We start from the raw sequence: 15,827 nt of genomic DNA on the forward strand, positions 1-15,827 counted from the left end.
TGAAGGGGTTTAAAGAGGTTGGGCCTGAGGGAATGGTGAATAAAGACAAAGAGGAAGTTCGTGGTTTGTTGTGTAAAATGTAAATCAGTGGTGCCTCTTTTGTGCATGTGTACATTTCTGCATGTGAAAATCTAAGACAGGCCAAGTGGTGGAGCAGTGGTGGAGCATTGGTGGGCAGTGGTGGAGCAGTGGTTATTGACAGCGAGAACGCTCCAGAGTCAAGTCCATTTGGGACCTTTCAGTGTGGAGTTTGCATGTGTCTAATGTGCATGCGTGGGCTTTTCTCCAGTTACTCCTGTTTCCTCCCACAGACTAAAACGTGCTTGAGCTGGTCCTTGTAAATTGCCAGTAGGAGTAAATATTACTGTGTATGGTTATCTGTTGCTCTGTGTTTGCCCTGTGATGGACTGGCGGCCTGTTCAGAGTGAAACCATTCCCCCCACAGTCAACTGGGATCGGCTCCAGCCCCCCCACGACCTGGAGTTGGACAAACTACTATAGAAGACTTTTTTATAGAAGATTAAACATCAAGCTTCTAAACACGTCTCAGTCTAAATTGGTAAAATCTGCTTTCAAATCCGTGGCTAGTTTTAGGAAATCGAGGAATAAATGTTGAGGAGTCAGAATGTGTTCCAATACATTTCATAGGATGCTTAGGTGGCCTAGAAAATACTTGATTGTTGAGCCTTATTTGTTTATGTTTTAGAAGATGTACAGTCAACACCACTAGATGGTGATACTGTTTTATGAATTGCAATCAGAGGGCGCTGCACATTTTTGTCGAATCATTTCCTGGATTGACATTCAGACGCTAATACTCACTTGGCCTCACAGTCTTGTGCTTCTATTGCTCAGTTATTTTGAAGATGATGGCTCACCCAGCTGACGATATCACCCGCGCTCCAGAGCAGAGTAAGTTTGTCTCATGGGAGTAGTTACAGGCTGACGAAAGGAAGAGTTGTTTAATGCAGATCATTCATTCGGTCTTGACCGGCTTGGTCTGTTTGCTACTTTTTTAGCTGTGTCTCATCGTTTGCATTCCAAAGCGTAAATAAACATGCCTTCACTCTCAAATCACCCGTTATGTTTACTTTACCCTTTAAAGATCAGAATTTGTTGATGATTTAGCAGCAAACATTGTTAAAGTCACCGTAACAACCAAAGAATAAGTAAGGGAAAATGTTTTCAACATGTTGCATCAGCATTAGGGCCTCGCAGATGGCGCTCCCGGTGGTCCCTGTTTAACCTGTTTGGACTGTTGACCTGTCCAGCAGCATATCCTACCCTCGCCCTGTATACAGTAAAAACTGTAAATAAAATGCTTAAACGATATCTGTAAATATGTATATATGTAGAATGTTGAACATTGTGTGAAGGTATTGAAAGGCAACTAAGGGGCAGATATAATAAGAGTAATCTTCTTTTCTGCTCCTTTCCGTTCAAAATGTGAACGGGAAGTTTTGTTACTAAGACTGTTTATTTTCATTTTGCTTTATTTTTACTTTTGAATGAAATAAAGAATTACAAAAAAACCAACACAAAACAAACAGTATAATTGACACCGTTTTCATTGTAACACTTTCCTCTTTTACATTTGTAGGCCGCACAGGCGTGTCAACACAGGAGAGTGGGTAAGTCCTTTATCTATGATCATCCTTTTCAAACATCATTAGTCCGAATGCCATGTGGTCCACTGTTAAAGGCTTAATGTGTTTGTTTCTATTTTGTATTCTGTTAATCCAGTGATTAATAGAACGTTGTGTGCGTGTGTGTCTGTGTGTGTGTTTTCACTTTATATATCAAACAAATCTTATCTAATCACATCTATAATTACTCTTCCAGTGTTGATGGCTTCTCCTCCGGCATGAAGCATATTCCAGATGCTTGTGAGAAAAATACTCACCCTGTTGAGGAAAAAGGCAGCATTGTGAAGCCCATCCTCAAAGAAGAATACTTGGAAAATTCTAAGGTGGAAGTGAGATTTCCTGATACACAAATGTTGGAGTTTGAGTCTGGTAATGACGAGGAGATATTCAAAGAACCAATTGAAAAACACTCCACTCAACCACCAAAAGGCCCACCTTCACATGAGGTACAGAGCACTAAGGAAGAACTTGCCGCAGCCACTCCTGATGAACATGAAGATATGGTGAAAGGACGAAGCACCATTGTGAGGACGGGAGGAAGCAATAGCAAGCTGCTGTACTACAAGAGAGGAGCAGGCCAGAAGTGGAAATGTGAGTAACCCTAACCCCCATTGCTAAATCTTTAACTGGTGCATCTACACTGAGAAAGTATTACAGAAATAATAATGTGGAAAAGTAATGAGTAAAAGTAATCTTTGGTACTACAGTACATTTCATCAACTGAACTCTTTTTTTAACTTTAACTGAGGTGAATAAGGTGAGTTTGTGTTAAACTTGTGATAAACTGATATGTTACCTAATTATTTGTACCAGAATATGTATGATAAACCTGGTGGAAGTTACCAGGATTTCATCTAATTTCCTGAATGGTGGCAAAGATGATTGTAAGACATTACTAATACTCACAATGTGACTAAAGTAGTTTTGGGGTGCAGTTAAGAGTATATTTTCAAGCATATGGATCAGTTTTACTCATATCTGAGGGCTGTATACTTCATGGGATATACTGATTCCAATTTTGAAAATAAATAATCCTGATTTAGATTTACATTTATTTACAAAACAAACTGTCATAGTATATGTTGGCTCGGGGTTTATCAGAGAAATGTGCTTAAAACAAAAGTGAATCAAATCCAGCTATTGACAGTGCAATAAAATAATAAGTCACAAAATATGAGGGAAGGAAAAGAGAAAGTGACACCATTAAAAGCAAGGCTCCCATCTTGAATTTCATGCAAGTGTCTTGTCCTTCCAGATTATACTTCAGGACAGTATTACACAATCGTGTCAAGACTGTGGCTACATAATTTCCCAACCTTTGCCAGAAGTGATCAAAGAAAAATAACATCTGCTAGATTGCAACAACATTTTAAGCTGGACAATTAAGAAATATGCGCCATATTGTGTCTTCACTTCCTCTTCTCGGATTGAAATACAGAACGTGATTGACCCCTTCACATTGCCACTCTCTCTCCAGTGCCTTGCTTTGCTTAAACTGTGCACCTGGCACTGCATTTCCTCCTTCACTGTCTTCATGGACAGCTTCTTTGGCCTTCCTCTTTTCCTCTTCTGCGTGGCTTCTTTCTTCATCCGGTCTATTCTGGTCATACACTATGAAAACTTCTACATCCTCAGCTCTGCCACCTCCCTGTCAGCCTACACAATGATGCAGATGCACAGATGTACCTTATAAAGTGGCCACAGAGTGAAAAGTGTCATATTCAAATTCAGATGCCAAACTGCTGGTTCTCATGGAGGATGACATTTATCATTGTGCTGTCTGTATTTCCAGTGTTCCTCCTGGTTTGTGTGGCCGCATGTCTTCTAGATGTCAACGGGCCGTTTGCTGCTGGTGAGTTGTTAAAACATTAACTTATTGCATGGCTTTACCACGCTTCACTCTCTGAACTATTGAATATCAGATGACAAGTTGTACTTTTACACTAGATTCTTGGCAGACAATTGCATTGACTTTTAAAGTGTTTTATAGCGGGTGAGTGAACATGCTCGCTCGCAGGGACCTTGTGAACACCTTGTGAAGTTTATAATAAAAATAATGGTTAGAACAAGGGGCATCATTCGGAACTGTGTTACAAATGTCCTAATATTGTCATTCAAGGGATAATTTAAGTGTGAATTTAAAAAAAAAGGAAGAAATCCCCGAGAGATTTGCAATGTGATAACCAGGAGAGGGATTAACCACTGTACATACACATTACACAGTCATATTTATTCAAATACATACAAAAATACACCACCCTTTTTCTTACATAGAAGATGATGTGAGTCTACTTCATTTTAAAAGTTTCAAGTTTATTGCTGTTTTTACTATTGATGCCATTTAGCTGTGTGCATTTTCACAATTACACAGTAAAAGAATTAAATCATCAATTTACCTGCCCCCTTAAAAGCTTTTATAAAACATTAATAAAGCACTAACTTTGGGAAATGTCCTCACTTACAAACACCATTCAAATATCACATTACTGTAAATCTCTGGGTATCTTGGGTTACTTAAACTTTGATGAGCATTTTACTCATGCTTAAGTAGAATTTACACCATGTAATCACTTTCTCTACATTGCAAATTGCTGAAATGTTTTCTTTTAATGTATTTTAACAGAGGAAATTCCTATTTTAGATCAATATTTGTTTACAAAAGTAATTACCATCATTTATATAGATTACTTTTGCCTGAGAATTGTGATTCTTTGAATGCAGGTCAAATTAAAACCTGCTCCCGATAATGTAATCCTTTGAGTATTTTTGAGACAAGTTTCTTTATTTTTACTTGAGTATGTTACAGTTACAAGTAAATCATTAGAACAAGCACATCTTGTGAAAGCAAATGGAAATGAGAGTAAGAACGCAACAAACATTCAAGTTAATATATGTTTGACTGAATAAACATGTATGAATATCTACTGTTATGAAGGGTGAACCAACATGATAGAAAATGGTGATTTTTTTTAATCTCACTGTACCTGTACCAGTGACAATAAAAGGCATTCTATTCTATTCTATTCTATTCTAAAGGCAATTATTATTGCCAGGCAAAAATTATTTGAAGAAATATTTCAGCTGAGTTCATATTGTTTTGTTTTTTTTCTTTTAGGTGATCCGCTGCCAATTTCTGACCCTGGACTGAATGAGCAGACAAACAATGACGGTATGTATACCCAGGTAGCTTTTTAGGCCCACCGTACTAATACTGAGTGTCCTTTGGTATAAAAACACATATGGGCATGGATTGAAAACAATGCTGCTGAAGAGCTGTGAAATTACAGTTCATTTTGACATGATAGCACAGAGGTTGCATATATTTGTTCAAATTCAAGTTGTCTCATTAAAAAATTGCAAATATGAAATATTCATATCAAAAAAAGTTTAAGTGTTTATTTGGATTGGAGCTAGAGATGATGTAATATGCGATAATGGTACAGAGAGGATCGTAATGATGATGATACAATTTGTGATGAATGAAAAGACTTTAGTAGATAATGTTAATGTCTTAGTGGGATTATTTCAAAGTGTTTTTGTTTTTTTTAAGGTCATCCACTGCCGATTTCTGACTCTGGACTGAATGAGCAGACAAACAATGACGGTATGTATCCCCGGGTAGCTTTTTAAGTCCACCGTACTGATACTGAGCATGGCTTTCCTGTGGTTTAAAAACACATCATATGTGCTTGGATTCAACAAGATGCTGCTGAAGAGCTGCAGAAGTAGAAAATGTTAATGTCTTAATACGATTATATCGAACAGTGTTTTGTTTTGTTTTGTTTTGTTTTGTTTTGTTTTGTTTTGTTTTGTTTTGTTTTGTTTTGTTTTGTTTTGTTGTGTTGTGTTTTGTTTTGTTTTGTTTTGTTTTGTGACCCTTGATTTCTTCACCCCCAAAAATTTGGTATACTCTTGTGGTTACATCCATTGCAATTATTGAGTACTGGAAAAATTACCATAAATCTAACTGACAAGATAAACTTTTAAATATATAAACTGAGTGAACCGTCACAAACACTTGCATCATATTTACAGTTTTCATAGTGATCACACATGGTGCCATGTTTTATGTTAATGCATCACTCAGGTAAATGGATTTTACTTATGTGCAAAGCAATTTGCATTTTGATAATTAGACAGTAAAATGAAAAAGTAATCAATCTCCCTTTCCCTTAAAAACTTTAATAAAATATTAATTAAGCACTAAACCTTGGGAAATGTTCTCACCTACAAACGCCATTCAAATACTCACATTACTTTACATAAGTGGTATCTTGGGGTACTTGGTCTTTGATGAGCATTTTACTCATGCTTGACTTAATTTTATAATTTACTCCACATAATCACTTTTGCTACATTGCATATATATATATATATATATATATATATATATATATATATATATATGTGTGTGTGTGTGTGTGTTAGATTATTTTATCTTAAATTCTTCCATGCAGTCTGCCATTTTAGCTTCACTGTTAGAGACCATAGGATTGCATCCTTCCATGTGTTTTTCTATCCATTTTCTATCATGTTGGTTTCACTGCTACTCAGACAATAGCCTGTTGACATGTAAACAATTACCTACTGCATTCTGGGAAACAGGACCCAGCCTTAGAATGGATGGTCAAGGACAGGAAATGGTCACAGGAGGCGGTTCACAGAGACGGAAAGATAAGATAAGATATCCCTTTATTTATCTCACATGTGGAGACATTTGCAGTGATACAACAGGATAGTAAAGAGAAAGAAGCACACATAGCAGAAACTAAAAAAAGCAGATAAAAATACAATATTATAAAAGATATGCACACGGTGCCTATAAGTGTGGACATGTACAGAATATGGGGGTGGATGTATTGCACATAGTAAATACGTTTTTATAGATTATTATAGTTATTGCACCACTTATTGCACAGTTGGAGTGGAGTGATATTGTCCGGTTGTGGTGTCAGTGGTCTACTGGGAGCAGGCTTGGTTGAAGAGTGGACTGCCTGTCTGATTCAAAAGTCAATGTTGGTGTAGAATCCCTCTCTTTTCCCATCCTTAAGTTGGGGGGAGCATGGCCGTGATCTGTGCAGCTGAACATGTGGTGAGAATGTCTTTGTTTAATAAATAATTATATAAATTTGTAACTATCTCAGATCTGTTGTTCTTGAGCCAGCCACAGTTTTAGGAACATGCAGAATCTAGAGAATTTAGATAAAATGATATCATATATATATATGTGCAATGTAGAGAAAGTGATTATGTGGTGTAAATTATAGAATTATAAATTCCTGTTTTATATCTATATTTGTTTATAAAACTAATTACCATCATGAGTTTTTAATAGATGACTTCTGCCAGAGAAATGTCACTCTATAAATACAGGTAAAATAAAACCTGCCCCTGACAATGTAATAAAAAAGTAATACTTGGAATATTTTTGAGACCCGTTTCTTTATTTTTACTTGAGTATGTTACAGTTACAAGTAAACTATTAAAACAAGTACATCTTGTGGAAGCAAATGTAAATGAGAGTAAGAAAGCAACAAACATTCAAGTTAATGTATGATTGACTGAATAAATATTTAGGAATATCTATTGTTATGAGGGGTGAACCGTGCTACAGAAAGCTTACAAGACCTTCGTATAGGTACCCTTCGTCACCTATAGGTACTGTAAGACTCACATATAAGTATTCGACACAGCATGACTATTTAAAAAATTTTTCTGCTTTGACCACATAGAGGGAGTGAAGTGCTTCACCTGCAATGACATGGAACGATGCCCAAACCTCAACAAAATCTTTGACCAAGATAAAAGTGTGTTTAAGAGCGACGGAACTCCATTGCCACCGTGTGCTGCCAGCCCTGAGCCTACTTCGAACAAATTTATTGTGTGCCGTTATCAAGAAAAGACCTACATCTACTGCCCGAGCAATATCAGCAGCTTTGATGTCGAGGATGACCGCAGCTTCGATTTGGGAAAAATCCACAACATCACTCAAGGATGTATGTATCTTTTTTTCATCTGCCCTACATTCCTCAGCAATATTTTGTAATATGGTGATTAAACATGTTCAGGGAAAGACTCAGCGTTTGTTCAACCTCAAATACCCCGCTGAAAGGTTACAGTTCTCTTGGTTCAAAATACAATCGATCAGGGCTCAGTCGTAGAGTCGTTTGTCCAATAACGAGGAGGGTTGGCGGCTCCAATCCCACTCTATCTAAAAGTCATTGTCGTTGTGTCATTGTGCAAGGCACTTTACCCACATTGCCTTGTATAAATGGTGCATGAATGTTGGTGGTGGTCTTTGGCGCAAAATGGCAGCCACGCCTCTGTCAGCATGCCCCAGGGCAGCTGTGGCTACAACGTAGCTTACCATCACTGGTGGGATTGGTATGAATGAATAATGGTCTCTGTACGCGATGGGCCGTTTACTTGGACTATGATCGGATCAAAAATTGGACAACGCCACCCTCTAGGATCCGATCGGAATTTTAATTGGATGGTGCAAATATAATCATGTTGGCATTTAATCTGATTACTTTTGCTTCATGTAATCACAATGCCTGTAAATCACATTGTGGTCATTTAAAATTTGTGATTTTCAATAGGAATTTGTTGTTTTTTAAATCCAGGTGCTGCTTGATGTTTTTCACACTCCTGGGTGCAGTTTCATGAGTTTGGGTCTTGTTCTGAGTTTATTTTTTGAATATCGCTGTTCTGCTTTGAAGAATCATTGTCGTGTAAACAGGGCCCAAGGCTAGGTCTAAAAAAGTTTGATATGTCATTTGAAGAATTAAAGATAATCACAAAAATGATTAGAAAAAGTATTTCAGCTGAGTTCACATTGTTTTTTGTTTTTTTCTTTTAGGTGATCCGTTGCCAATTTCTGACCCTAGACTGAATGAGCAGACAAACAATGACGGTATGTATACCCAGGAGGCGTTTTAGGCCCACCGTACTAATACTGAGTATCCTTTGGTATAAAAACACATATGGGCATGGATTCAAAGTGTTGATTTGGATTGGAGCTAGAGATGATGTAATATGCGATAATGGTACAGAGAGGATCATGATGATGATGATGATGATGATACAATTTGTGATGAATGAAAAGACTTTAGTAGATAATGTTCATGTCTTAGTGGGATTATTTCAAAGTGTTTTTGTTTTTCTTAAGGTGAGCCACTACCGATTTCTGACTCTGGACTGAATGAGCAGACAAACAATGGCGGTATGTATCCCCGGGTAGCTTTTTAAGTCCACCGTACTAATACTTAGCATGGCTTTCCTGTGGTATAAAAACATTCATATGTGCTTGGATTCAACAAGATGCTGCTGAAGAGCTGTGAAATGACAGTTCCTTTCAACGTAATAGCACAGAGGTTGCATACATTTGTTCAAATTCAAGTTGTCTCTATAAAAACATGCAAATATGAAATATTATAATATTACAATATTACAAGTGTTGATTTGGATTGGCGCTAGAGTTGATGTGATATGCTCTAATGATATAGAGAGTATCATGATGATGATACAATTTGTGATAAATGAAAAAAAAAATGAAGTAGATGATGTTGATGTCTTTGAGGGACGTGTCTGTCACATGCACTTCCATTGCATTTACATTATTACATTATATTTACATTTTAGTGATTTACATAGTGATCACACATTTTGTCATGTCTTTTGTTAAATGCATTAGTCAGATGCACTGAGTACAAGTAAATCTTCTTTTTGGGTATTTTGAGAAGAAATTTCACAGTTTTTAAAAAAGTTTTTATTTTTGAGTATTCTGTAACTGCCATCAGCGTATTGTTGTTAGGTTGGATTAAAAAAAGGCAGGAATAGTTACAGACTTTGGTCATGTGCCTGGTTAAACACAATGTTATTATAACATCACTATTGCTGTATACGTCATCAAATGTGCTTCTAACTTTGAATTTCTTTTGCTACTTAGTGGGATCCAGCCGTTGTCTGAATGGCATTGGGGTCTTGGGTGTGTATGACTCACATCCTCTTGTATGTGTGTGTGGTTTTTCTTTTAACCCCTCATCATGTTATTTGTGTCTCCAGGTATCCCGGTGGTTTGGGGCATTGGATTAGTGGGATACTGCGTGAGTATGACAAAGACACAGACTTCAACACCTTTGAAACACTGAACAATCACAAAGCAGAAGTGGTTGAAATTGTTCTTTTGAAGATATCTGTTCTTTACTAGAGTATCTATGTTTTGGCAACTTTTTATATTAATCCCTTCTGCCTTGAACAAAAATATAGGTATTTTCTACTCCTACGTCCTTAAAACTGGCCTGTTACTACCTGTTTTAATCTGTTTTAATTTCAAAAACATTTTTTTTATTTATAAAGTGATTTTGTTTAAACTCAAAACTGTGACACAAGATTTTATGTATCTGTGCACATATTGCTATTGTACTTTCAACACATTTCAGAACCTGTACTTTCTTACTTTTACAAAAGAAATGAGGTTGTAATGCTTTTTGTTTTTCTAAGTATTTGTTTTTCCAAGTAAGGATTGTTCTACTTCAATCAAAGTTTTAAGATTCATTTCTGTGTAATCCCTGAATGATTCCCACATGACTGAAAGTCATTATATTCTATTTTTCATGAAATTCACCACATTCATATCTTTCAGATGTTTTTAAGAAGTGAATACATTCAATCACATATCACTGTTTGAATTCATTTTCTTTCTTTCCCTCCAGGTCTGGAAAAAACGAGGGTAGGTTCATGTGTTTAAGGAGATTATCCCTTCTCATAATATAGACAAATTATATTTCACAATTTCTCTCTGACTTGATCGTAGTCTTGAATAGATGTGACACGTGCATATATTTGAACTAAACAAATACTACATTAACACTTGTCTCCTTTTAGTTTTTTGTCAAGTCCACTATGGTGACCTTTCCGGACTGGAAATGACTCCTCCTCTCAGCGTCACAAGTGAAGAACAAACAACACCAGAAAGCTATTGCTGTTTTTTCATCTTTAGAGCAAGAGCAACTCAAGATTTCTGACATCTGCTAAAGGTTGACCCGGACAGATCACCTCCAAAATTTAATGGAATCCTTCATGGCCTAATATTTATCTGTGGTGCAAAAAAAATCTGTGCAGTGGTTTTAACGTAATCTTGCTGACAGACAGACGGACGGACAGATAGACACTTATGTTCTGTTCAGGTTAGAGATGGGGAGGGATTTCTCCGTTGTTGGGTTAATGCACATCTGTTTGTTTGGGGTAATAAATGGTTAATGGACTAACTTGTATATAGCGCCTTTTAGCTGACAACAGCCCCAAAGCGCTTTACATAGCTCATCACATTCACCCATTCACACACCCATTCACACACACATTCACACACCATTGGAGGCTGCAGCCATGCAAGGAGCTGTCACTCCAATGGGCGCAGTTTGGGGTTCAGTGTATTGCCCAAATAATAAAGGTAGCATCAAAGTTATGCAGCGGTAGACTCTTAAGAGGTGTATAGATGTACAGTATGTCTGCTGATCCACAGCAACGGTGAGGTTAATCTGGTCGGCTGGAATGTAAGAGGGATAAATAGCCCTCTTAAAAGAGGTAAAATATATGCACATCACCGTTCACTGAAGGATGATATTTTTGGCTTTTGCCTCATGGCAACATGATTCTGTTCTCTGATGGGGTGAAACGGTGTCTGAGGTGTTCTTCATCATTGAGTTACTGATTAAAAAGTAATCTGTTGAGAGGAAGTGTATTCTTTAAGTGTCTTATTCATGTACTGCTTGACTCTTTCAGTTGATTCCCAGCAATGTGATGCTTTCCTGGCTGTAATTGTCGACTGAGGTCTATGTTGAGGTCTCCTCACTTTGAATTTAGAAGTCATTTGTGAAGTGAAAAACCTTAAAAGTCTGCGTATTCATTCAGAATTGCTCTTGTAAAATGTTACCGTGTACATGCATTGTGTGTGTGTTGTAGGAATCCACTGCCCTACCTCAGGCTGCAACTCATGATGATTTTCAGCATCGATTAATCTGACAGTTAATTTCTCAATTAATCAATTAATAATTGATCAGTGGCTTGGTCTATTAAGTGTCAGAACATGGTGAAAAATGTTGATTACTGTTTTCCATCGCTGAATCTGACATCAAATATCTTGTCAAAAACAAAAAGATTTTCAGTGAACTGTCATAGCAGGACTAAAGAATTCAGAAAATATTCACATTTCAGAAGCAAGCTGAAATCAGAGAATTCAGACGTTTTTTATTTAAAAAAAAAAAAAAAACACCCCAAAAATTGGAGATTAATTTAATAATCGATTGATAATCAATTAATAATTGCAACTCTGGTCATATCACCCAAAGAAAAGCCTGATGTAGAAATTCTCCAATCCCAGTGGAATCATGCTGGGAAGCTAAATATTTGAGACAAGTTGAATGAAATGAATGTTAGAATAATATCAACTTACAATTCAGTACCTACAATACCCCAATAGTAATTATTATTTAAAAAAATATCTTTAAGAAGCATTACTAGGTGTGTATATATGGCTCTGCTAATATACTGTGTGCATAGCCTCTTTTTAAATAAGACAAACTAATACAATCAAATATTACATCTTGACAATAACGTTTTTACTTTGCTGTGAATCTGTATTTGGCAAAACATGGACTATGGCATACTGGCTTCAACTAAAATACACAAGGTCAGAGTGCAATTCACATCAATTAGTGAAACTAAATAAAAGATTCAGCAAATTCATTTTAATTTGTATTACTCCTTCTAAGATGTTATACAAGCTTATCTTGTCAGTATAAAACTTAAAGAAACTTCAGATGACAAAACTCTTCTTTACATTCATAAAGCTACATAATGTATTATTCTATTGATTAACTCAAACAAACTCACACACACTGTCCCGCATCATTTACTTGTAAGGTCCGAGATGGTGTGTAATCTTAAATTGGGACATATTTGGAATATTGTTTTTATACAGGCAAGAACCTGATTTATTTTTTTCCCCCAATACATTTCTTCACCATTTATGGTCATTAGATTACATTTCCGTATGTTAATATGTAAAAGAGGGCACCTTTATGGTGAAGATATGGTGAAAGGACGAAGCACCATTGTGAGGACGGGAGGAAGCAATAGCAAGCTGCTGTACTACAAGAGAGGAGCAGGCCAGAAGTGGAAATGTGAGTAACCCTAACCCCCATTGCTAAATCTTTAACTGGTGCATCTACCCTGAGAAAGTATTACAGAAATAATAATGTGGAAAAGTAATGAGTAAAAGTAATCTTTGGTACTACAGTACATTTCAGCAACTGAACTCTTTTTTAACTTTAACTGAGGTGAATAAGGTGGGTTTGTGTTAAACTTGTGATAAACTGATATGTTACCTAATTATCTGTACCAGAATATGTATGATAAACCTGGTGGAAGTTAACAGGATTTAATCTAATTTCCTGAATGGTGGCCAAGATGATTGTAAGACATTGCTAATTTTCACAATGTGACTTAAGTAGTATTGGTTTGCAGTTCCTATCTGAGGGCTGTATACTTCATGGGACCGGGGTCTACAAATTAGCCTTTGACTAGATGGCTCATGGACATGGCATCGGTAGCTATTGTTGTAACAATGCTCTCTGTTCTGTCCCTCTTAAATAAACTAATTTAAAACAACAAAAAAAATGGGATATACTGATTCCAATTTTGAAAATAAATAATCCTGATTTATATTTACATTTATTTACAAAACAAGGACAGTATTACACAATCGTGTCAAGACTGTGGCTACATAATTTCACAACCTTTGACAGAAATAATCAAAGAAAAATAACATCTGTTAGATTTAGGCCTCTGTAAGATTTAGATCTTCACCCAGCCAATCAGCAGAGATTACGCGATATCACAGACCACATGATTGTGACATTTGACCAATCAGCAGAGACCTGGGAGGTCCTCAATTTCCTGTTTTCTCTGATGTCAGAAAAAGAGGGCCACGCATGTAACATACCAAACTAACTTATATGCAGCTCAGAAAGACATCAACACCACTTTCACCACTAATGAGAATGAGAGAATGAAATGATGACCTTTCTGGCCATTCTCATCTATATGGGGGTTGTTGAGCTCCCATCTGTTGAAGATTACTGGGCCATGGAAACCAGGGTCCCTCAAGTTGCCGACCTGATGTCATCAAAGAGGTTCATTCTGCTGAGAAGGGTTATCCACTTCAATGACAACACTGAGATCCACGGCACAAATGCTCACTTCTTCAAAGTCCGGCCGCTGTTCAGCTTTCTCACTACTGCCTTCAGACATGAGCCACAGACCCCTAAACTGTCTGTAGATGAAGTGATGGTTGCCTACAAAGGGAAGACAGCTGGCAACCTCAGACAGTATATAAAAAGCAAGCCAGACAAGTGGGGATTTAAGTTGTTCGCCAGGGCCTCTGAAGATGGCTTCATCCATGACATGGTGCTTTACCAGGGCAAGACAACCCTGGAGGCCCATGGTGTTCCCCTGACACCTGAACAAAAAGCATTGGGTGCCACCAGCCGGATTGTTGCTGTCCTGGCTAGTACGATGTCCTCCCCCACCACCACAGCCATTTTTGCTGACAACTTTTTCACCAGTCTGGAGATTGTGCGGTACCTCAGAGGCTTGGACTGCAGGTACACAGGGACAGCCAGGGACAATAGAATCAAAAATCCTCCACTCAAGACCATCAAGGCGATGGAGAAAAAGGTTGTCCCCCGTGGTACATTCGACTATGTCACCAGTGATGATGGGATAATGGCCATCAGGTGGAAGGACAACAAAACTGTCACTCTGCTGTCAACAGACATGGGGGTAGAGCCGATGTCCTCAGTTATCAGGTACTGCAGTGAGACCAAGATGAAAGAGCCAGTGAGTTGTCCAGCTGTCATCAAGCGCTACAATGCCAGTATGGGGGGCATTGATAAGAGTGACATGCTGGTACACCTCTACCGCACCCCCATGAAGTCTAAGAGGTGGTACCTGCGTATGTTTGCATGGCATTGATGTCAGCCTCACAAACGCCTGGGTCATGTACAAGCGGGACTGCAAGGCCCTTGGTGTGAATACCCAGTCTCTGAAAGAGTTCAGAATCCAGGTATTCAAGGGAGCCAGCAGCCAGAGGCCAACCACATCTAGCTCCAGAAGAAGATCATCTTCATCTGTTGACAGCCTGGCCACCACTGCTGATGTCCCTATGCCTGTCCGAGGACACCGCAGCCACACCCCAAATGAAGCTGTGCGGTTTGAGCTCTTCCATGCTCCTGTACATGCAGCAGGAAAGGCAACATTCTCAGGTCAAATGTTGTCTGCAGGGTCTGCAAGGTCCACCTCTGCATGAACAGTGAGTGTAACTGTTTCGTTAGGTACCATGAAGAAGCCTTCTAATATTGTCTAAAGTGACAATGCCAATGTTGACAGGTGTCTGTATCTGCACTTTATGCTGTATTGTGCTAAAAGTATGGTAAAGTTAGATTCTTAGCAAATACATTCTCATGTCAAATGTGGTCTACAAAGTTCACCTCTGCATGAACAGTAAGCATATCTGTTTTGTTCGTTACTTGAAGAAGAGTCCTAATGTTGTCTAAAGTGACACTATGTATGTTTGCAGGTGTCTGTATCAGCACTAATGTTGTATTGTTCAAAAAGTTGTTCTAATGTTACAGAAATACATGTTTCTTTTAACATACATATGTTTTTTTATAGATAAACCTCTTGGATATTATTTTTACCATTAACAGGCAAGGACCCGAAAATGGTAACTTCATTTACTTAAATTTTCTCTATGAAAATGGGAAATTTTCAAAAATTTTAAAACATTAATTATGTCATGTTATGTCCCCGAATAACACTCTAAGTTTGAAATTTTGAATTTCAAAGTATTTCAAGTGCCCTATAAAGGCTTAAGAAATATGCGCCATATTGTGTCTTCACTTCCTCTTCTCGGATCGAAATACAGAACGTGATTGACCTCTTCACATCGCCTCTCTCTCCAGTGCCTTGCTTTGCTTAAAGGAGACATATCATGCTTTTAAATCCTTCCTTTTTACATATAAATCATACAGTTGTGGTCTATATAAAGTGGAACTGCCATGCTTGGGTCTGAATTCCTCATTATTATAGCTCCACAGGCCCCTTTTCAACCCCTTT

General features: G+C 37.6%; 1 protein-coding gene across 2 annotated transcripts; it reads left to right on the forward strand.

The window, feature by feature from the left end:
- Positions 1-769: 769 nt before the first annotated feature.
- LOC308114181 (uncharacterized protein) lies at positions 770-12,387 on the forward strand. Of its 2 annotated transcripts, XM_080470867.1 has the most exons (13): positions 770-912; positions 1,601-1,631; positions 1,843-2,237; positions 3,439-3,498; positions 4,762-4,815; positions 5,197-5,250; positions 7,379-7,642; positions 8,509-8,562; positions 8,818-8,871; positions 9,598-9,636; positions 9,714-9,754; positions 10,364-10,380; positions 10,536-11,383. In XM_080470867.1, the coding sequence occupies exons 1-13, from the start codon at positions 867-869 to the stop codon at positions 10,558-10,560; spliced, it is 1,134 nt and encodes a 377-aa protein (XP_080326993.1). In that variant the 5' UTR covers positions 770-866; the 3' UTR covers positions 10,561-11,383. The 2 variants fall into 2 exon arrangements, with proteins under 2 accessions (XP_080326993.1, XP_080326992.1); XM_080470866.1 differs by lacking the exon at positions 10,364-10,380 and having other exon boundaries at positions 783-912; positions 9,714-9,758; positions 10,536-12,387.
- Positions 12,388-15,827: the final 3,440 nt, after the last annotated feature.

Source organism: Lipophrys pholis, assembly GCF_963383615.2.
Source record: "Lipophrys pholis genome assembly, chromosome: 9".
NCBI lineage: Eukaryota > Metazoa > Chordata > Actinopteri > Blenniiformes > Blenniidae > Lipophrys > Lipophrys pholis.